This window comes from Macaca mulatta, chromosome X, assembly GCF_049350105.2.
Source record: "Macaca mulatta isolate MMU2019108-1 chromosome X, T2T-MMU8v2.0, whole genome shotgun sequence".
NCBI classification, from domain to species: Eukaryota; Metazoa; Chordata; class Mammalia; order Primates; family Cercopithecidae; genus Macaca; species Macaca mulatta.
The window spans coordinates 2,650,372-2,672,816 of NC_133426.1; the positions used below are offsets into that span (position 1 = coordinate 2,650,372).

A 22,445-nucleotide genomic window follows, 5' to 3' on the forward strand; every position below is an offset into this window, starting at 1 on the left:
CCATTATAGCATCAGGTTAGTGAGCAGAATCTCATTAGTTGAATCATTGTATTTATGGAAGAAGCCTCTTGAGTAATGTTCCTTAGATAAACCTCTTCAAATACAGTATTATACATATAACTGTGTATTATACATAATATACAGAGAGTATATATTATATATGGAGTGTATATATATATATATAATGTGTGTATGTATATGGTGTGTATTATATATGGAGTATATTTATGGTGTATAAATGGTGCATATATATCTATCTGGTGTAATTGGTGTGTGTATATATGTGTGTATACATATGTCATGTACATATATGTTGGATATATGTGTACATGGTGGGTATGTATCTATAGAGGGAATATATATTTATGTGGTATATGTATTATGTATAGACGTATATGGTGGGCCAATATTTTATATGCAGTGTATATTATGTATACACAGAAACACATACACATGCACATCCCATATATACTATATGAGTATATATGGATGGTATGGATGGTTATGGTGTGTGTGTGTATATAAATATAGGGTGTGTATATATGTGGTATGTGTATATATATGGTGTGAGTATATGTATATATGATATGTATATATGGTATAGATTTATGTATATAGGAGATGCGAAATGTACATATATAGTGTGCAGAGGTGTATAGACATATGGTGCACATGTATTTTGCATATGTCGGCTATATATAGTGTATATATGGTAGGTGCAAACATATATATATTTCTTTTTTCTTTTTTTTTTGAGACAGGGTCTCACTGTGTGGCCCAGGCTGGAGTGCAGTGGCACAATCTCAGCTCACTGCAACTTCCACACCCTTCAACCCTAAAAGTGAGAAAAACGTATGTAGCATTTACAGGGTTTTAACTGTAAGGAAGATGCAGTTCCCAAGGAGATGGAGAGAGAAACTGATCTTTAAAGTGTAGCATCCACTCTGCTCCACATTCTATTTCTTTTCACACAGGCACCTACACCGGTTAGATGGGAAAAGCATTCCTTGCGTCTTGCATATGTGGCAACAGAGACTAAGAGACAGGAAGGAGCTTGTCCAAAGATAGAGTTACATTTTTGGCAAAGGCAGAAATAGATTATCTAACTTCAAGGCCAATGGAACAGGTGTGGTCTTTTGAAGCCATTTCCTCATGTCACCCTTCCTTGTGACTTTTACTGAGCAGGGAGTTGGGACAGCCTAGGAGATGGTCATGAATGTTTCCCTCTAAGCACTGATCACAAAGAAGAGATTTTTGCCTTCCAAAGTTATTAGTGTGTTCATTTTTATCTCTCAGGAAAAAAGTGGCAAAGTTGGAGATGGTGTACACTTTCCTTTATTGCTTGATTGAGGTTAAAAAATTGGCCAGACGTGGTGGCTCACTCCTGTAATCCTAGCACTTTGAGAGGCCAAGGCCAAGGATAGCTTGAGCCAAGGAGTACAAGACCAGCCTGGGCAGCATAGAGAGATCTCGTCTCTACAAAAAATTAAAAAATTAGCTGGGTGTCGTGGTGCACACCTGTAATCACAGCTACTTGGGAGGCTGAGGTGGGAGGACTGCTTGAGCTCAGGAGCCAGAGGTTGCAGTGAGCCGAGATTATACCACTGCACTCCAGCCTGGGCAATCAAGCAAGATGCTGTCTCAAAACAACAACAACAACAACAAAAAAAAAAAACCCGAAAATCTTGTATTCTATTGTCACTCATCACATTATTTTTAACTAATTTTATTTTAATCACTTATTGTTGAGTCACCTCTGAGATTCTCTATTCCAGTGGCATCATTGTAAAATGGAACTGCCTTGTCAACTGCACTTGTTATGACACCAAGCTTCTGCTAAGAAAAAACAAATGCATAACTCTGCATAACCTATATCCTATGACAGGGTCTATGCCTCGCTGTATTTAAGCATTCATTTAGTCTTCAGCAGTGTAGTACTTTCACCTATGTTTTGTCAAATTCAAACATTTGCAATACTTCATTTATTTTTTCTGCATGTCCTTCATATTTTGGCTTTGCTAGTCCACTTTGACCAAAAAGCTTTGATTCTTTAAGTGTAGCCCTAAATATCCTATCTTAAGCATGGGTGTAATTTTCTTCTATTACCAACAGAGGTTCTTTTACAGTTTTTGAAATCACTGATGAAAAAGAAACAGCTCAAATTATATTCTACTACAAACATGATACATTCAGCCTGGCACGGTCAGTCATATCTGTAATCACAACATGTTGGGAGGCCGAGGCAGGAGGATCACTTGAGTCCAGGAATTGAGGCTGCAATGAGCTATGATCACACCACTGCACTCTAGCATGGGTGACAGTGAGACCCTGTCTCAAAAAAAAAAAAAAAAAAAAAAGATACATTCAAAGAGGTCAAAACAAAACAGTGTGAAACCTATCTCCCTGATTGCAGCTACCTCTTTCTATGCACACGCCTGCAATCCTTTTTCACCTATCACACACTAAAAATATTTCAGAATTATTGTTATCGCACGCTGAGGTCATCTAGGAATGTTTTAAAGAACCTGTGTCTCTGAAGTTCATCCTGCTTGTCTAACTTGTCTGGCAAGGAAATTATTTTCTTAATTATTATTGCTGAGAAAGACTGGGTGAGGTCGCTACCCCAGAATTAGCAGATGTGAAACAAGAAGAAGTGAACAGGCTGCAAATTAGCAAGTTCTGTTAGCAAGTTCTGGCATGGGTGAGGCAGTTGCAGGAAATTGGTTTCCTGGAAACTATGCCCAGAAACTAGCCTGACATCATGAGAAAGCTCCCAGCATTCATAATGAGCTGCATATGAAGTGCCAGGGGAGGACACTGTAGGTGAGATGGACCACATTTTGAAATACACTTTTTCACACATTTTATTTAGGGAGAATTTCTGACATGTCCTCTGATAATTTGAACTTCCTTGATTTGCAGTTGTACATTGAGAGATCATTTCTTGGTCAAAATAAATGTTCAGCAGGTGTGAATGCTCTGTCCACAACCTTTTTTTTTTAAACAGTCTCGTTCTGTTGCCCAGGGTGAAGTGCAGTGGCGTGATCTCAGCTCACTGCAACCTCTGCCTCCCGAATTCAAGCAGTTCTTGTGCCTCAGCCTCCCGAGTAGCTGGGATTGTAGGCATGTGCCACCACACCTGGCTAATTACAAATTAATTTTTAAATGTGGGCAGATTTGCAAAACTATCAAGCTATTACCCTGTAACATCCTTAGCCCTCAGCTTGTCACTGCTTGCAATTTATTTTTATTTTATTTTATTTTATTTTATTTATTTTTTTGAGACGGAATTTCACTCTTGTTGCCCAGGCTGGGGTGCAGTGGTGTGATCTCGGCTCACTGCAACCTCCACCTCCCGAGTTCAAGCCATTCTCCTGCCTCAGCCTTCCGGACCACAGGCGCATGCCACCCCACCTGGGTGATTTTTTTTTTTTTTTTTTTTTTTTTTTTTTTTTGAGATGGAGTTTCGTTCTTGTCATATAGGCTGGAGTGCAGTGGCATGATCTTGGCTCACTGCAACCTCCACCTCCCAGGTTCAAGCGATTTTCCTGCCTCAGCCTCCCAAGTAGCTGGGATTACACGTGCCCGCCACCACGCCTGGCTACGTTTTGTATTTTTAGTAGAGACGGGGTTTCACCATGTTGGCCAGGCTGGTCTCGAACTCCTGACCTCAGGTGATCTGCCCGCCTGGGCCTCCCAATCCCAAAGTGCTGGGATTACAGGCATGAGCCACCATGCCCGGCCTAATTTTTTTTTTTTTTAGTAGAGATGGGGTTTCGCCATTTTGGCCAGGCTCGTCTCGAACTCCTCGACTCAAAGTGCTGGGCCTTCCAAAGTGCTGGGATTACAGGCGTGAGCCACTGCACCCAGCCTACCTACTGGACTTTTTTTCAGAGACACACTGTGGTTTCTCAAGAAAGAATGCCTGTTCCTGGTCCCAGCTGCACACTCACTTTACAGTGTGTGCTGTACTTGGTCAAGTGTATTGATATTGGAACACGAGCCAGAGTGGATGGGCCTTGGTCATAAATCATGAGACAGCTCTCCTTCACTGTCAGATAAAACCCAAATTCTCTATGACCACCTCCAAGGTCCTGGCATTGACGATCTGTTCTTTTCTTCCTGAAGGGACATCACCCCCGGTTCTCAGGGCGTCTCCTCACAAGCTTCTTACAAAAATGCCTTTCCTCAGGAATGTGACTCCACAATGACCTTTTTCTTTATTAAAAAATTTGCAGCTTACAATCAGCTTCCTCTAGTATTATTATTGTTATTATCATTACTTGAAATAGGGGGAGAGTCTCACTATGTGGTCCAGACTGGTTTCAAACTCCTGGTTTCAAGCCATCCTCTTACCTTGGCCTCCCACAGTACTGGAATGACAGGTGTGAGCCCCCGCACCCGACTAAGTGTCCTCTTAAAACCCATGAAGTCTTTCAAAGCTGTCTTCTTTTCTCTATGGAATTCAAATCGCTAAAGCATTCCTGACAGTTTAGATAAGTTGGAGATAAACCCAACCTTTAGGATCAATGCATGAAACTGCTCTTTCTCTTTTTTTTTTTGGACAGAGTTTTGCCATCGATGCCCAGGCTGGAGTGCAATGACACAATCTCGGGTCACTGCAATCTCTGCCTCCCAGGTTTAAGCGATTCTCCTGCCTCAGCCTCCCGAGTATCTGGGATTACAGGCATGTGCCACTACGCCTGGCTAATTTTTTTTGTATTTAGTAGAGACGGGGTTTCACCATGTTGGTCGGGCTGGTCTTGAACTCTTGACCTCAGGTGATCTGCCCGCTTCAGCCTCCCAAAAGTGTTGGGATTACAGGCGTGAGCCAAACGCACCCAGCCAAAACTGCACTTAAAATCCAATCTTTGGCTGGGCGCAGTGGCTCATGCCTGTAATCTCAGCACTTTGGGAGGCGGAGGTGGATGGATCACCTGAGGTTGAGAGTTCAAGACCAGCCTGACCAACATGGAGAAACCCCGTCTTTACTAAAAATACAAAATTAGCCGAGCATGGTGGCACATGCCTATAATCCCAGCTACTCGGAAGGCTGAGGCAAGAGTATCACTTGAACCTGGGAGGCGGAGGTTGCAGTGAGCCGAGATCACGCCATTGCACTCCAACCTGGGCAACAAGAGCAAAACTCCATCTCTCTCTCTCTCTCTCTCTCTCTCTCTCTCTATATATATATATATATATATATATATATATATATATATATAATCTTTGTCCCCAATTCCTACTTTTGGGAGTAAACTATGCCTATTTCAAACTATTGCTGGACAAGATTGCCTAGTTTCTGCTTCCCCTCATCCCTCTTGGTCAAGTCATCCAGAGAGGAAATATAAAGAATGATCAAGAAAACCTCCAAGTTAACACAGAAATACGTATCTATGGCGAATGCTGCCTGCACGCAGCTTATGGCTCCATGGTCCTAGCCATCATGGCACATGGCAAAATTGTCCTATTGACTCTGCTCTCAGCCCCTACATGGAAGACCAAATAAAGGTGCTGGGACAGAAGGATGAAAAGGAATTCTAGGATAAATATCTCATCTTCATCGTCCCTGGGTTGGATAATTCTGAGGGTCTGTCATTGAATCTCCGTGTTTCTGCACAGGACTCAGCTTCAATAGCCCGGTGGCAAGCTGCTTCATAAGTACAACCTCTACTGGCTTCCTGCCTTTCCCTGCCTCTCTTCCTCTTTCCCTGATCAATGCTCCCTCAATTACCTCCCTAATAACCTACTTGGATATATGGTTTGGAAAAAAAAACGCAGCATCATTCTTTTTGTCTTAAATTTTTAATTAAAAAAATTTTTTTTTGAGATGGGATTTGGCTGTTTCCCAGGCTGTAAGACAGTGGCGGAATTACAGCTCATTGCAGCCTCAAACCCCTGAGCTGAAGTGATCATCCCACCTCAGTCTCCTGAGTAACTGGGACCACAGGTGTGTGCCTCCATACCTGGCTAATTTTTGTATAATATTTTTTGTAGAGACAGGGTCTCACTATGTTGCCCAGTCTGGTCTCAAACTCCCAGGCTCAATCAATCTGACTGCCTCAACCTCCCAAGGTGTTGAGATTACAGGCGTGAGCCACTGCGCCGGGTCGCACCATCATTCCTTTTTTTTTTTTTTTTTGGAAATGAAGTTTCCCTCTGTCGCCCAGGCTGGAGCACAGTGGCGTCATCTCGGCTCACTGCAATCTCTGCCTCCCGGGTTCAAGTGATTCTCCTGTCTCAGCCTCCCGAGTAGTTGGGATTACAGTCATGTGCCACCACACTCAGCTAATTTTTGTATTTTTAGTAGAGACGGGGTTTCACCCTGTTGGCCAGGCTGGTCTCGAACTCCTGGGCTCAAGCCATCTGCTTGCCTCAACTCCCAAAGTGGTGGGATTCCAGGCGTGGCCCACCACTCCCGGAGGAAGCATCATTCTTAATTTCAATGTCGAGTCTAGACATTTAAAAGAATTGAACACACTGGATCGTATCAAAACAACATCTTGTTAAAGAGAATGACCCTCTCCACCCAACCTGAAATAGATGGAGGCAGTGCTGACTTTAACCCAAATCTTAAACAAAATCTGCTTCACTCAATTTTCTTGTAGACAGGCTGACTACTTTATTAGAAAACGGGAAAACATTGACCTTTTTCTGTGATTCTCCTCTGATCACCCTAGGTAGAATTCCTTTCACTTTCTAACCTGTGTCTGTTTCAACCCAGGATACATTCAGCTTGTTGCCTGTAACACTTTATTGCACTTTTTAATAGCCACGACTGACACTGATCCTCTTTGCTGAGAGAGGAGCTATTCTGATTCCATTCGTTGTGACTCCAGAGTCTACCCTGGAAGTCAGATGCTCAGCTGGCATTTTATAAATTTTCCATGAACAGATGAACTTTGGTTTTGGGGTAAAAGAGTCGGTTGCCCATCATTTGATAGATCCCTGGATATTTTTTCATTAAAAACACCCTAGCAGATTGCTTATTGCAAAATGACATGTGTCATATCTTCTTTGGAGCTGAATATTGTTAAGCAAAATTTATATGAATGAGAAGCAAAAAAATTTGTTTGTTTTGCTTTGCTTCAGCAAGAATTATCTCCTGCATCAGAAATGCAGGGAGCACTTTTGTTCTTTATTAGGGGTTTTTTTTTTTTCCCCCCAGAAACTCTGACATTACCAGGACACTTAGTCATCTGTGATCTGCTTAAAAGCTCCCTTCAGCTCATAGAAGAGTGGGTGGTTCTGATTCTATTTCAGTGAGATGGTTTATGGAGCCCTCTTCATCCCATAATTCTGAAGAGTAACAGTCATAACGTCTTACTAGGGGGCAGCTGAAATTTTCTAGGGAATGTGGCTAGAGAGTGTCGTTATCTTTACATCAAAGGCTATGCACAGATAACTCACCAATCTTGATTTCACCCATGAGAAAAGTGAACTCCAAGAGTTTCAGGGATATAGACATGTCAATGATAAGTATTGCATTCATTACAATTTCACTCTATTTCCTAGAAGAGGGAACATTATATTTCCTGGCCAGATGCTACACTTCGAAAGAAATGCAAACTTTGATAAAATACGCATGCTATCAATTTACTTAGGGGACCTTTATCTTCACTGGGTCACTATACCCAGCATGACAATGAAGTCTTCCATGTATTTCTTGTCCTACTGGAAAAAAAAACATAGAAAAGCTATGTACAAGGACTATATTAAGATTCATCTGTATCTTTCAGAGATGGCAGGCAAGTGCCATTTCTGAACAATTTGGGTAAAATCAGACACATGCACCCTACCCTGACAACCACTCAATGGACACCAGAACATTGCAAATCATGACCTTTAACAGGACTGCCTTTGACTTACATGACTCAAGAAACAACATCTGGTTTGGTCAAAGGTTTGTTCCTTTTCATTGTGTGTTCTAGTGTTTTCTTTTCCTGCTCTTATGACTGTTGTGTGCAATGGCATTATTGCATTAAATAGACACGACTGATTAGGTAGCATGAACCATAGTTTAGAATTTAGCTAAGTGTGGCTATGTTACTGTTTTGTTTTGTTTTTTTTTTTTTTTTTGGAGATAGGGTCTTGCTGTGTTGCCCAGGCTGAAGTACAGAGACTATTCAGATGCATGATTCCACCACTGATTAGCACGGGAGTTTTGACCTGCTGCATTTGTGACTTAGGGTGGTTCACCTGGCCTTAGGCAGCCTGATGGTCTTCTGCTCCTGGGAGGTCACCATGTTGGTGCTGAACTTAGTGCAGCCACCTGATCCGCATAGCGCACCATAGCCCAGAACTTCTAGGCCCAAGCAATCCCTCACCTCAGTCTCCTGAGTAGCTGGGACCACAGGCATGCTACTTGCTGTTTTTGTCAACATAAAAGGGAGTCAGAAAAGGCAGAACATATCAAGATCAGTACATCTAGGCTGGGCATGATGGCTCCCACCTATAATCACAGTGCTTCGTGAGGCCAAGGCAGGAGGATTCTTTGAGGCCAGGAGTTCAAAACTAGCCTGGGCAATATAGAGACCTCATCTCTACAAAAAAATAGAAAATAGAATTACCCAGGTACAGTGGTGCATGCCTGTAGTTCCAGCCACTCCAGAGGCTGAGACTGGAGGATCTTTTGAGCTTAGGAGGCTGAGGCTACAGCGAGCTCTTATCATACCACTGCACTCCAGCTTGGGTGATAGAATGAGACCCTGTTTCTAAAAGAAAAAGAAAAAGACAAAAAGAGATTAGTAAATTCTTTAGAAACCAAGATTTTACCATGAGCAGTTGCATGAAGGTGGAAAACCTTTCTGTGATTATAAGTAGAGATTCTGAAAGAAGTCCTCAAAGTGAACACTCATTCCACAGAGAAACAGAATGAATCAAGAGAGTCCTGGAAGCTGGAAGGAGAGGAATCTGTAGAAAGCAGAATCACTTGAGTCACTTAACTAATTCACCAATGGGACTGCAAACTGACGGTCATGGAGCTGCCATGGGAATCTGAATTACAGACACTTTTATTCTTTGTATTTTATTGTTTGGGTTGAAAATGCAGCCAGGTGCGGTAGTTCATGCTTGTAATCCCAGCACTCTGGGAGGCCGGGGTGGGTGGATCACCTGAGACCAGGAGTTTGAAACCAGCCTGACCAACATGGTGAAACCCCATCTCTACTAAAAATACAAAAATTGGGATTCCATTCCAAGATGGCCAAATAGAAACAGCTCCAGTCTGCAGCTCCCAGAGTAATCAATGCGGAAAACTAGTGATTTCTGCATTTCCAACTGAGGTACCTGGTTCATCTAATTGGGACTGGTTGGACAGTGGGTGCAGCCCACAGAGGGCAAGCCAAAACAGGGCAGGACATTGCCTCACCTGGGAAGCACAAGGGGTGGGGGTATTTCCCTTTCCTAGGCAAGGGAAGCCGTGACAGACTGTTCCTGGAAAATTGGGACACTCTTGCCTAAATACTGAGCTTTTCCAATGGTCTTAGCAATCGGCACACCAGGAGATTATACCTCGCACCTGGCTTGGCAGGTCCCACGCCCACGGAGCCTTGCTCACTGCTAGCACAGCAGTCTGAGATTGAATTGTAAGGCAGTAGCCTGGCTGGGGGAGGGGCATCCACCATTGCTGAGGCTTGAGTAGGTAAACAAGTGGCCAGGGAAGCTTAAACTGGGCAGAGCCCACTGCAGTTCAGCAAGGCCTATTGCCTCTGTAGATTCCACCTCTGGGGGCAGGGCATAGCTGAACAAAAGGCAGCAGAAACTTCTGCAGACTTAAACGTCCCTGTCTGACAGCTCCGAAGAGAGCAGTGGTTCTCCCAGGATGGTGTTTGAGCTCTGAGAACGGACAGACTGCCTCCTCAAGTGGGTCCCTGACCCCTATGTAGCCTAACTGGGAGACACCTCTCAGTAGGGGCCAACTGACACCTCATACAACTAGGTGCCCCTCTGGGACAAAGCTTCCAGAGGAAAGATCGGATAGCAATATTTTCTGTTCTGCAATATTTGCTGTTTTGCAGTCTCCACTAGTGATACCTAGGCAAACAGAGTCTGGAGTGGAGTGGACCTCCGGCAAACTCCAACAGACCTGCAGCTGAGGGACCTGACTGTCAGAAGGAAAACTAACAAACAGAAAGGAATAGCATCAACATCAACAAAAAGAACATCCACACCAAAACTCCATCTGTAGGTCACCAACATCAAAGACCAAAGGTAGATTAAATCACAAAGATGGGGAGAAACCAGAGCAGAAAAGCTGAAAATTCTAAAAACCAGAGTGCCTCTTCACCTCCAAAGGATTGCAGCTCCTCACCAGCAATGGAACAAAGCTGGATGGAGAATGACTTTGACGAGCTGACAGAAGTAGGCTTCAGAAGGTTGGTAATAACAAACTTCTCTGAGCTAAAGGAGGATGTTCGAACCCATCACAAGGAAGCTAAAAACCTTGAAAAAAGATTGGATGAATGGCTAACTAGAATAAACAGTGTAGAGAAGACCTTAAATGACCAGATGGAGCTGAAAACCATGGCACGAGAACTACGTGATGCATGCACAAGCTTCAGTAGCTGATTCCATCAAGTGGAAGAAAGGGCATCAGTGATTGAAGATCAAATAACGAAATAAAGCAAGAGGAGAAGTTTAGAGAAAAAAGAGTAAAAAGAAATGAACAAAGCCTCCAAGAAATATGGGGCTATGTGAAAAGACCAAATCTACATTTGACTGGTATACCTGAAAGTGACAGGGAGAATGGAAACAAGTTGGAAAACACTTCAGGATATTATCCAGGAGAACTTCCCCAACCTAGCAAGGCAGGCCAACATTCAAATTCAGGAAATACAGAGAACGCCACAAAGATACTCCTCAAGAATAGCAACCCCAAGACACTTAATTGTCAGATTCACCAAGGTTGAAATGAAGGAAAAAATGTTAAGGGCAGCCAGAGAGAAAGGTCGGGTTACCCACAATGGGAAGCCCATCAGACTAACAGCAGATCTCTCTGCAGAAACTCTAAAGTCAGAAGAGAGTGGGGGCCAATATTCAACATTCTTAAAGAAAAGAATTTTCAATCTAGAATTTCATATCCAGCCAAACTAAACTTCATAAATGAAGGAGAAATAAAATCCTTTACAGACAAGCAAATGCTGAGAGATGTTGTCACCACCAGGCCTGCCTTACAAGAGCTCCTGAAGGAAGCACTAAACATGGAAAGGAATAACTGGTATCAGCCCCTGCAAAAGCATGCCAAATTGTAAAGACCATCAATGCTAGGAAGACACTGCATCAACTAACAAGCAAAATAACCAGCTAATATCATAATGACAGGATCAAATTCACACATAACAACATTAACCTTAAATGTAAATAGGCTAAATGCCCCAATTAAAAGACACAGATTGGCAAATTCGATAAAGAGTCAAGACCCATCAGTGTGCTGTATTCAGGAGACCCATCTAATGTGCAGAGACACAAATGGCTCAAAATAAAGGGATGGAGGAAGATCTATCAAGCAAACGGAAAGCAAAAAAAGAGCAGGGGTTACAATCCTAGTCTCTGATAAAACAGACTTTAAACCAACAAAGAGCAAAGGAGACAAAGAAGGCCATTACATAATGGTAAAGGGATCAATTCAACAAGAGGAGCTAACTATCCTAAATATATATGCACCCAATACATGAGCACCCAGATTCATAAAGCAAGTCCTTAGAGACCTACAAAGAGACTTAGACTCCCACACAATAATAATGGGAGACTTTAACACTCCACTGTCAACATTATACAGATCAATGAGACAGAAGGTTAACAAGGATATCCAGGACTTGAACACAGCTCTGAACCAAGTAGACCTAATAGACATCTACAGAACTCTTCACCCCAAATTCTTCTCAGCACCACATCGCACTTATTCCAAAATTGACCACATAGTTGGAAGTAAAGCACTCCTCAGGAAATGTAAAAGAACAGAAATCACAACAAACTGTCTCTCAGAAAACAGTGCAATCAAATTACAACTCAGGATTAAGAAGCTCACTCAAAACTGCACAACTACATGGAAACTGAACAACCTGCTCCTGAATGACTGCTGGGTAAATAACGAAATGAAGGCAGAAATAAAGATGTTCTTTGAAACCAATGAGAACAAAGACACAACATACCAGAATCTCTGGGACACGTTTAAAGCAGTGTGTAGAGGGAAATTTATAGCACTAAATGCCCACAAGAGAAAGCAGGAAAGATCTAAAATTGACACCCTAACATCACAATGAAAAGAACTAGAGAAGCATGAGCAAGCAAATTCAAAAGCTAGCAGAAGGCAAGAAATAACTAAGATCAGGGCAGAACTGAAGGAGATAGAGACACAAAAAACCGTTCAAAAAAATCAATGAATCCAGGAGCTGTTTTTTTGAAAAGATCAACAAAATTGATAGACTGCTAGCAACACTAATAAAGAAGAAAAGAGAGAAGAATCAAATAGATGCAATAAAAAATGATAAAGGGAATATCACCACCAAGCCCACAGAAATACAAACTACCATCAGAGAATACTATAAACACCTCTAAGCAAATAAACTAGAAAATCTAGAAGAAGAAATGGATAGATTCCTGGACACATACACCCTCCCAAGACAAAACCAGGAAGAAATTGAATCTCTGAATAGACCAATAACAGGCTCTGAAATTGAGGCAATAATTAATAGCCTACTAACCAGAAAAAGTCCAGGACCAGACGGATTCACAGCCGAATTCTACCAGAGGTACAAAGAGGAGGGGTACCATTCCTTCTGAAACTATTCCAATCAATAGAAAAAGAGGGAATCCTCCCTAACTCATTTTATGAGGCCAGCATCATCCTGATACCAAAGCCTGGCAGAAACACAACAACAAAAGAGAATTTCAGGCCAATATCCCTGATGAACATCAATGCAAAAATCCTCAATAAAATACTGGCAAACAGAATCCAGCAGCACATCAAAAAGCTTATCCACCATGATCAAGTGGGCTTCATCCCTGGGATGCAAGACTGGTTCAACATATGCAAATCAATAAACATAATCCAGCATATAAACAGAAGCAAAGACAAAAACCAAATGATTATCTCAATAGATGCAGAAAAGGCCTTCAACAAAATTCAACAGCCCTTCATGCTAAAAACTCTCAATAAACTAGGTATTGATGGGATGTATCTCAAAATAATAAGAGCGATTTATGACAAACCCACAGCCAATATCATACTGAATGGGCAAAAACTGGAAGCATTCCCTTTGAAAACTGGCACAAGACAGGGATGCCCTCTCTCACCACTCCTATTCAACATAATGTTGGAAGTTCTGGCCAGGGCAATCAGGCAAGAGAAAGAAATACAGGGTATTCAATTAGGAAAAGAGGAAGTCAAATTGTCCCTGTTTGCAGATGACATGATTGGATATTTAGAAAACCCATCGTCTTAGCCCCAAATCTCCTTAAGCTGATAAGCAACTTCAGAAAAGTCTCAGGATACAAAATCAATGTGCAAAAATCACAAGCATTTTTATACACCAATAACAGACAAACAGAGAGCCAAATCATGAATGAACTCCCATTCACAACTGCTGCAAAGAGAATAAAATACCTAGGAATCCAACTTGCAAGGGATGTGAAGGACCTCTCCAAGGAGAACTACAAACCACTGCTCAATGAAATAAAAGAGGGCACAAACAAATGGAAGAACATTCCATGCTCACTGGATATGAAGAATCAATATTGTCAAAATGGCCATACTGCTCAAGGCAATTTATAGATTCTATGTCATCGCCATCCAGCTACCAATGACTTTCTTCACAGAATTGGAAAAAACTACTTTAAAGTTCACATGGAACCAAAAAAGAGCCCAAATTGCAAAGACAATCCTAAGCCAAAAGAACAAAGCTGGAGGCATCATGCTACCTGACTTCAAACTATACTACAAGGCTATGGTAACCAAAACAGCATGGTACTCGTACCCAAACAGAGATATAGACCAATGGAACAGAACAGAGGCCCCAGAAATAACACCACACATCTACAACCATCTGATCTTTGACAAACCTGACAAAAACAAGAAATGGGGAAAGGATTCCCTATTTAATGAACGGTGCTGGGAAAACTGGCTAGTCATGTGTAAAAAGCTGAAACTGGATCCCTTCCTTACACCTTATACAAAAATTAATTCAAGATGGATTAAAGACTTAAATGTTAGACCTAAAACCATAAAAACCGTAGAAGAAAACCTAGGCAATACCATTCAGGACATAGACATGTGCAAGGACTTCATGACTAAAACACCAAAAGCAATGGTAACAAAAGCCAAAATAGACAAATGGGATCTAATTAAACGAAAGAGCTCCTGCACAGCAAAAGAAACTACCATCAGAGTGAACAGGCAACCTACAGAATGGGAGGAAATCTTTGCAATCTAACCATCTGACAAAGGGCTAATATCCAGAATCTACAAAGAACTTAAACAAATTTACAAGAAAAAACCAAACAGCCCCATCGAAAAGTGGGCAAAGGATATGCACACACACTTCTCAAAAGAAGACATTTATGCAGCCAATAGACATATGAAAAAATGCTCATCATCACTGGTCATCAGAGAAATGTAAATCAAAACCACAGTGAGATAGCATCTCACGCCAGTTAGAATGGCAATCACTAAAAAGTCAGGAAACAACATGTCCTAGAGGATGTGGAGAAATAGGAACGCTTTTACACTGTTGGTGGGACTATAAACTAGTTCAACCATTGTGGAAGACAGTGTGGCGATTCCTCAAGGATCTAGAGCTAGCAATACTATTTGACCCAGCGATCCCATTACTGGGCATATACCCATACCCAAAGCATTATAAATCATGCTACTATAAAGACACATGCACACATATGTTTATTGCAGCACTATTCACAATAGCAAAGACTTGGAACCAACCCAAAAGTCCATCAATGATAGACTGGATTAAGAAAATGTGGCACATATACACCATGGAATACTATGCAGCCATAAAAAAGGATGAGTTCATGTCCTTTGCAGGGACATGGATGAAGTTGGAAACCATCATTCTGAGCAAACTATCACAAGGATAGAAAACAAAATGCCACATGTTCTCACTCATAGGTGGGGATTGAACAATGAGAACACTTGGACACAGGCTGGGGAAAATCACACACTGGGCCTGTCATTGGGTGGGGGGCGGGGAAGGGATAGCACTGGGAGATATACCTAATGTAAATGACGGGCTGATGGATACAGCAGGCCAGCATGGCACATGTATACCTATGTAACGAGCCTGCATGCTGTGCACATGTACCCTAGAACTTAAAGTATAATAAAAATAAATTAATAAAATAAAATAAAATCAGGAAGAAAAAAAATAGCCAGACATGGTGGCAGGCACCTGTAATTCCAGCTCCTCAGGAGGCTGAGACAGGAGAATCGTTTAAGACCAGGAGGCAGAGATTTTAGTGAGCTGAGATTGTGCTGCTGCACTCCAGCCTGGGCAAGAGAGTGAGACTATCTCAAAAAAAAAAAAAAAAAAAAAAGCACAGCCCTTTATACGTAAATTTTCATTCTAGGGAATAAGTTCACATCTTCTTAACATGTGTACTTTTGGTGTTTTCAGACCATTCCAGTTCAAAATTCCTCTCCAGGTACATTTACCTGAAGAAATCAGCATCTCTGGTCTGATGCAAGATCTGGTTTCCAGGCTGGATGCAGTGGCTCACGCCTGTAATCCCAGCACTTTGGGAGGTCAAGATGGGAGGATTGCTTGAGCCCAGGAGTTTGAGACCAGCCTGGGCAACATAGTGAGACTATGTAAAAATATAAAAATTATCCATGGACTGGTGGGTGCCTGTAGTCCCAGCTATTCGGGAGGCTGAGGCAGGAGGATCACTTGAGCCTGGGAAGTTGAGGCGGCAGTGAGCTGTGATCACCATCATTTTACTCCAGCCTGGGTAACAGAGAGAGACCCAGTCTCAAAACAAACAAACAAACACAAAAAACAAAAAAACCCACCCGGTTTCTAGAGTTTATGGAATCATACAATAGCATGTTTAATGGAGTGTTCCATCTCGCAAAATGGTGTTTTGTCGGGAGAGGGTTATGTATGCCCTCTGATATTTTCAACTCTTTATTTAAAATGCTGGGAGAGTTACTATCTGGCTTTGCATCTGTGTTGTTTAATATAATAGCCATCCATTTGGGGCAGGGTGTGGATGAACAGTACACCTACCATCTTCCAAATTATTTCCCACACTTCACCTTGTTGAATATTATGAAGATATAAAGAGAGGGAAGACCTTCCATTTCCCTCCCACCCACCCACCCACCACTTTTAATTGGGAGCACAGATGTCCCTGAGGCACTGCTATAGACCATGAGGTCACTGCAATGCAAGGGACATCAAACAGGATTGCTCTGGCTCAAAACAACCAGTCTTAATTCTGGTGCGATGAATGGCTTTGGTGGTCATCACATATAAGAACATTCAGCGTTAGCAAGAAAGGCTGTAGGTGTGTCGCTGAATGTGATGTTTTGTTGTCGGTGTGCTGTTGTTTTTCTTTTCTTTTCCTGGATGTGTAGTAGGAGTTGCAAATGTGGGGTGCAGATTGCCTCATTTGCACATAATTAAGATGAACCATCTGGGTGAGCCTAGCATGGACCAGCCCTCCCATGGCAGAGGGAGGTGAGATGGAGCGGCTAACGCTTTGGCAATGATTCGAGGCAGCTGCCAGAAGAGGCCAAGCCTTTGCAGAACAGCCTGTTTGTTCTGTTCCCAGACATTAGAGAGACAAGACGGCTGATAGGTGAGATGGGGGAGGTTTGTTTGGACACATTTTCTCAGCCTTTTTTTGTTTTATAACCTCTCGTTGAAAAGGGCAGAGTCGAAAGATCCTTTGACCTATTGTACTCTGAAACTCAATGGATCAGCTTAGGCATTGAGAAATTGATTCCAAGCCAATTTTAGTGTGGGTAAGTTTCTCTCCTTTCTGTTACTCTCATACCCTTTCTTCTTTCTTCCCTCCCTCCCTCTCCTTCTTTTTCTTTCTTAACCAAGATCGTGTGTGTGAGTGTGCGTGTGTGTGTGTGTGTGTGTGTGTGTATGTAGTGTGTGTAGTATGTGACCAGAGTATCCATGCTTTGAAGCAAAATGAATTTAAGGAGGAATGAGTTTGTATTTTGTCCTTAGTGTTATTTTAAGGTACAAATATGGGTAGTAACTTGCAGACTACAGACGGGCTTTTCTTTCACTGTAATGCATTTGGCTGTCATATCCCTTAGTCCTAAACACCCACCCCCCCCCGCCCCCGCCACTGCCAATTAAATACAACCATTAGTCATTCAGTGGTTTCTGCATTTGCATTAATGCAGTGAAAAAAGAGGCAGCTCATTTTGATTAATTGCCCCTTTCCTTATTCAGGACACAGAGGCTTTCTGAGTCTAAACTTGTAGGCTTGGCAGGACACTGAGACAATTCTCTTGTGCCAGCATGTTTCAGGGTAGGTTTTTCCACCGAGACAATTCAGCCAAGAGCCCCGGGACTTGGGGCAGCAGGAGTTCTTTTAAAAATGGGCCAAAAGATGAGCAGAGCACTTGAGGTCAGGAGTTCGAGACCAGCCTGGCCAACACAGTGAAACTCCATCTCTACTAAAAATACAAAAATTAGCTGGGCGTGGTGGTGCACGCCTGTAATCCCAGTTACTCAGGAGGCTGAGGCAGGAGAATGGCTTGAACCAGGGAGGCAGAGGTTGCAGTGAGCCGAGATCGCACCACTGCACTCCAGCCTAGGTGACAGGACGAGACGAGACTCCATCTAAAAAAAAAAAAAAAAAAAAAAGGTCAAAATAATGAACTCATTGAGAGTTCAGGATTCGTGTAGTAGTGACCTCGGAAAATCAATTTTAAAATGTTGGAATTATGGATACGGCTCCCATGTCTCTAGTGAGAATTTCATGCTGGGAACTAATTTAACTGACACATGAATGATACTTGTTTTTTTTTTTTTTTTTAGTCTTTTTAATCCTGTCTGTGTCTTCTGCCAAAGACAGCAAGAAGGTTCTCCGAGCTGCACAATGAGGCCCAGGTAGGTAAAGCTGCATAATACATTGTGAGCACATTGAATCTAATGTATAATTCTGTGTATTTGTGAATTCAGCCTTACGGATGGAGGCATTTAATATCATCTGTCTTTTTCTTCTTTTTTCTTTTTCTTTTCTTGTAACCTACTATGAGTCAACATGCTGTCTTTATATGACTGGCCATAAGATGACTAAGTTCATTCTCTCAACTTAGTAAGTGTGTGACTTTTAAAAAAAGGTAGGAGAGAGTTAGGCAATTGATATAAATACAAACTGTAAATTTCCAACAGATACATATGAGTTTATGTTTATTTTTATTTATTTTAGAGACGGGGTTTCACAGGGTTTTGCTGTCACCCAGGGTAGACTACAGTGGTGCAGTCATAGCTCACTGAAACCTTCAACTCCCGGGCTCAAGTGATCCTCCAGACTCAGTCTCCAGAGTAGCTGGGACCTCAGGTGCTTATCGCCATGCCCAGCTAATTTTTTATTTTTATTTTTTGTAGAGACAGGTTATCATTATGTTGCCCAAGTTGGTCTTGAACTCCTGGGCTCAAGGAATCCTCCCGCCTCAGCCTCCCAAAGTGCTGGGATTACAGGTGTGAGTCACCATTGTGCCCAACCGTATATATGATTTTAAAGCATTGTAAAAACAGGGGGTGATAAAACAATTCAACTAACTTTGCACAGATGAAAAGCATTTCTGTAACTTTGGGAATTTGGCCCACAGTCCTGAGCATGTAGCTTTTGCCTGCAAGACGTTCTCAATCTTCAAGGAGATGTTCGCATAAAGCAAAAAAAAAAAAAAATTGTAAACTTCTGTGGCTATCATTGTTTCAGAGTATTTACAAAGGACTCTGAGAGCCAATAGGGATGAACTCCTGTTTGTATTTTTCCTCTCAGAGGAGATATTTGAAGTGGGTTTTGAAACATTATATAGAGATGAGATAGGGATTGAATCAATAATCCACATGTCCAATATTCATTACCTGATAACTGAGTAGGGATATGCTGAGAAGAGCGTCATGTGTTTCCTTAAGAAAATATGACCTCAGCTGGGACTGAGCAAAACCATGAAGTGGACTCAAGTGATCCTCAGATTCCACATTTCTTTCTTTTCTTCATTTCAGTTCTTCCCCCAACTTCCACTTTTCCTTTACTTGGTAATTCCTTATTTTATTTACCTATATATTTTTTGCTTGTTTTCTTTTCTCCAACAAAAGCTGCTATCCCCACACTTTTTTTTCTTTTGAGGGTCTCGTTCTGTAGCCCAGGCTGGAGTACAGTGGCACGATCTCACTTCACTGCAGCCTTGAACTCCTGAGCTCAAGCAATCCTCCCACCTCAGCCTCCAGAATAGCTGGGACTATAGGCATGCACCACCACACCCAGCTCATTTTTATATATTTTGTAGGGATGGGGTCTCACTATGTTGCCCAAGCTGGTGACTAACTGATTCTCTTGCCTCAGCCTCCCAAAAAGCTGGGATTACAGGTGTGAGCCACTGCAGCCTGACTTTTTAAAAATTTGGAGTAATGATATTTATGAATATTTTATTTTTATTTTTTGTTTCTTTATTTAAATTCATTTTTCTTTTTTTCTTTTTTAAATTTCTTTTTCTTTTTTTATTGTCCCTTGAGTCAAAAAAACTGACATATAAACATTGTGTAGATTTACGGTGTACAACTTGATGTTTTGAAATATGCCTGTATTTTGGAATGGCTCAATTATGCTAATACAAGGTACCTCATCCACTTACCTATTTGTGATGAGAATACTTTGAGTAGATTTTATCAGTAATTTTCAACTCTAAAATACATTCTTATTAACTATAGTCAACACAAGTATAATAGATTCTTTGAACTTATTTCTCCTGTTAAATTGAAATTTTTTATCCTTCGACCAACATCTCCCCAAGCCCCCCACTGGTCCCCCAGCTCCTAGCGGGCATCATTCTACCCTTTCCTTCTATGAGATCAACTTTTTGAGATTCCACAGACAAGTGAGATCATGTGGTATTGGTGTTTCTGTGCCAAGCTTATTTTCCTTAGCATAATGACCTCCAGGTTCATCTACGTTGTCATATATGACAGAATTTCATTCTTTTTTTAAGGCTGAATAGTATTCCATGGTGTATGTGCACCGCATTTTCTTTATCCATTCATCCAGTGATGGACACTGAGGTGTTTGGCCATTGTGAATAGTACTGTAAGGAACACATACACCCACATGCTCTTACATTGGAATAAAAACTAATTTTAGAATTAAGTTAAGGTTAAATCCCTTAACCTTAGAGACTCATTTAAGTCCCTTAAATGAGGTTAAGAGCCTGGAAGAGGGAGTTAACCTCAGGAGTCTTATCGTCTCCATCTTCTGCAATGATTTGCCTCTGAGTACATGTTTTCAGACTTCCCTCCTGGAAGGGCATCTACTTTAGCCTTTAAAAAAATTTCAATAGTTTTTGGGGAGCAGGTGATGTTGGATTACATGGATAAGTTATTTAGTGGTGATTTGTGAGATTTTGATGCACCCATCCCCCGAGCAGTGTACACTGTACCCAATGTGTGGTCTTTTATCCCTCACTCCCCTCCCACCCTTTCCCTGAGTCCCCAAAGTCCATTGCGTCATTCTTATGTCTTTGTATCCTCATAGCTTAGTTGCCACTTACGAGTGAGAACATACAACATTTAGTTTTCCATTCCTGAGTTACTTTACTTAGAATAATTGTCTCCAACTCCATCTAGGTTGCTGCAAATGATATTATTTTATTCCTTTTTATGGCTGAGTAGTATTCCATGGTGTGTGTGTATGTATATGTATGTGAAAATGTGATATGGATAGATATCTATAGATCTATATAGATAAAGAAAATGTGGTATATATAGATATCTATAGATCAAGAGTGTCTCTCTCCAAGCACCAAGTACTGCTGCTGAATGGCAGCAGAAGTGCCCAAAGGAATGCTCTCTTGGCTTCTCACTTTGCATAAAATCTATAGATATGTATCTCTATACATCACATTTTCTTTATCCACTCATTGATTGATGGGTATTTGGGTTGGTTCCACATTTTTGCAACTGCAAATTGTGCTGCTATAAACATGTATGTGCAAGTGTCTTTGTTTTTGTTGTTGTTGTTGTTTTTTGTGGGGTTTTTTTGTTTTTGATTTTTCTTTTTTCTGAGATGGAGCCTCGGTCTGTCACCCAGGCTGGAGGGCAGTGGTGCAACCTTGGCTCACTGAAACCTCCCCTGGCTAATTTTAGTACTTTCAGTAGAGACAGAGTTTCACCATGTTGACCAGGCTGGTCTCAAACTCCTGACCTCAGGTGATCCACCCGCCTCGGCCTCCCAAAGTGCTGAGATTACAGGTGTGAGCCACCACACCCAGCTTCGAGTGTCTTTTATATATAATGCCTTCTTTTCCTCTGGGTAGATACCCAGGAGTGGGATTGCTGGATCAAATGGTAGATCTACTTTTAGTTCTTTAAGGAATCTCCATACTGTTTTCCACAGCGGTAGTACATCCCCATTAGCAGTGTAAAAGGGTTCCCTTTTCACTGCATCCACGTTAACATCTGTTGTTTTAGCCTTAGTTTATGCAAAGTGAGAAGCCAAGAGAGCATTCCTTTGGGCACTTCTGCTACCATTCAGCAGCAGTGCTTGGTGCTTGGAGAGAGACACTCTTGAGCTTAGGTAGACGTCTGGGAGATCCACGTGATCGCCAAAGACCCCTGTTGTGTTGTGTTGGGAGGTGGATCCTGAATCCACCCAGAGAAGCCTGATACCAATAAAATCCCCGCTTGCTTTCCAGGAGCCCCTTGGTCTTCATGTCTTTGGTGTGCACATTCTTGAACACGTGCCAGGCACACAGGGTGCATGACGACAAGCCTAATATTGTCCTGATCATGGTTGATGACCTGGGTATTGGAGATCTGGGCTGCTATGGCAATGACACCATCAGGTAAGGCGGTTTCATGGCGAGTCATACATTCATCAGTCATTCAGGTTCCGCAGGCTGATAAATTATACGACTGCATCTATATGCAAAACCAAATTTGATAGTTTTAAATTATTTAGATTATTTAATAGTTTTACAATTACATTTTTAATACTTTTAATTTGAATCTCATTCAGTTTTTAAACTTAAGAAATAATAATTGTCCATCTTCACGGGGTACACAGTGAGATTGGGATACATACAATGTATAGTGATCAGATCAGGGTAATCAGCTCATCCAGCGTCTCTAGCATTAACCGGGATAGTCATAGTAAAAGCATGGCTGTCCGGACCCGAGTCCTGGCTCTGCATTTACTAGCTCTGAAGTCTTGGAGAAGTCGCTGAACCTCTCTGTGTCTTA

The 22,445-nt window shown here is 41.7% G+C and overlaps 1 protein-coding gene across 3 annotated transcripts in view; it reads left to right on the forward strand.

Annotated features, from left to right (window-relative positions):
- The window catches only part of ARSF (arylsulfatase F), an 80,266-nt gene that overhangs the window by 15,023 nt on the left and 42,798 nt on the right, over window positions 1–22,445 (forward strand). For 2 of the 3 annotated variants that reach the window (XM_015126895.3, XM_028842199.2), the window contains exons 2-3: window positions 18,021–18,092; window positions 21,899–22,048. In XM_015126895.3, the coding sequence (XP_014982381.3) occupies window positions 18,021–18,092; window positions 21,899–22,048 (222 nt within the window). Of the gene's footprint in view, window positions 1–16,771; window positions 16,982–18,020; window positions 18,093–21,898; window positions 22,049–22,445 lie in introns of those variants that run through there. The other variant, XM_028842200.2, reaches the window with a different exon arrangement.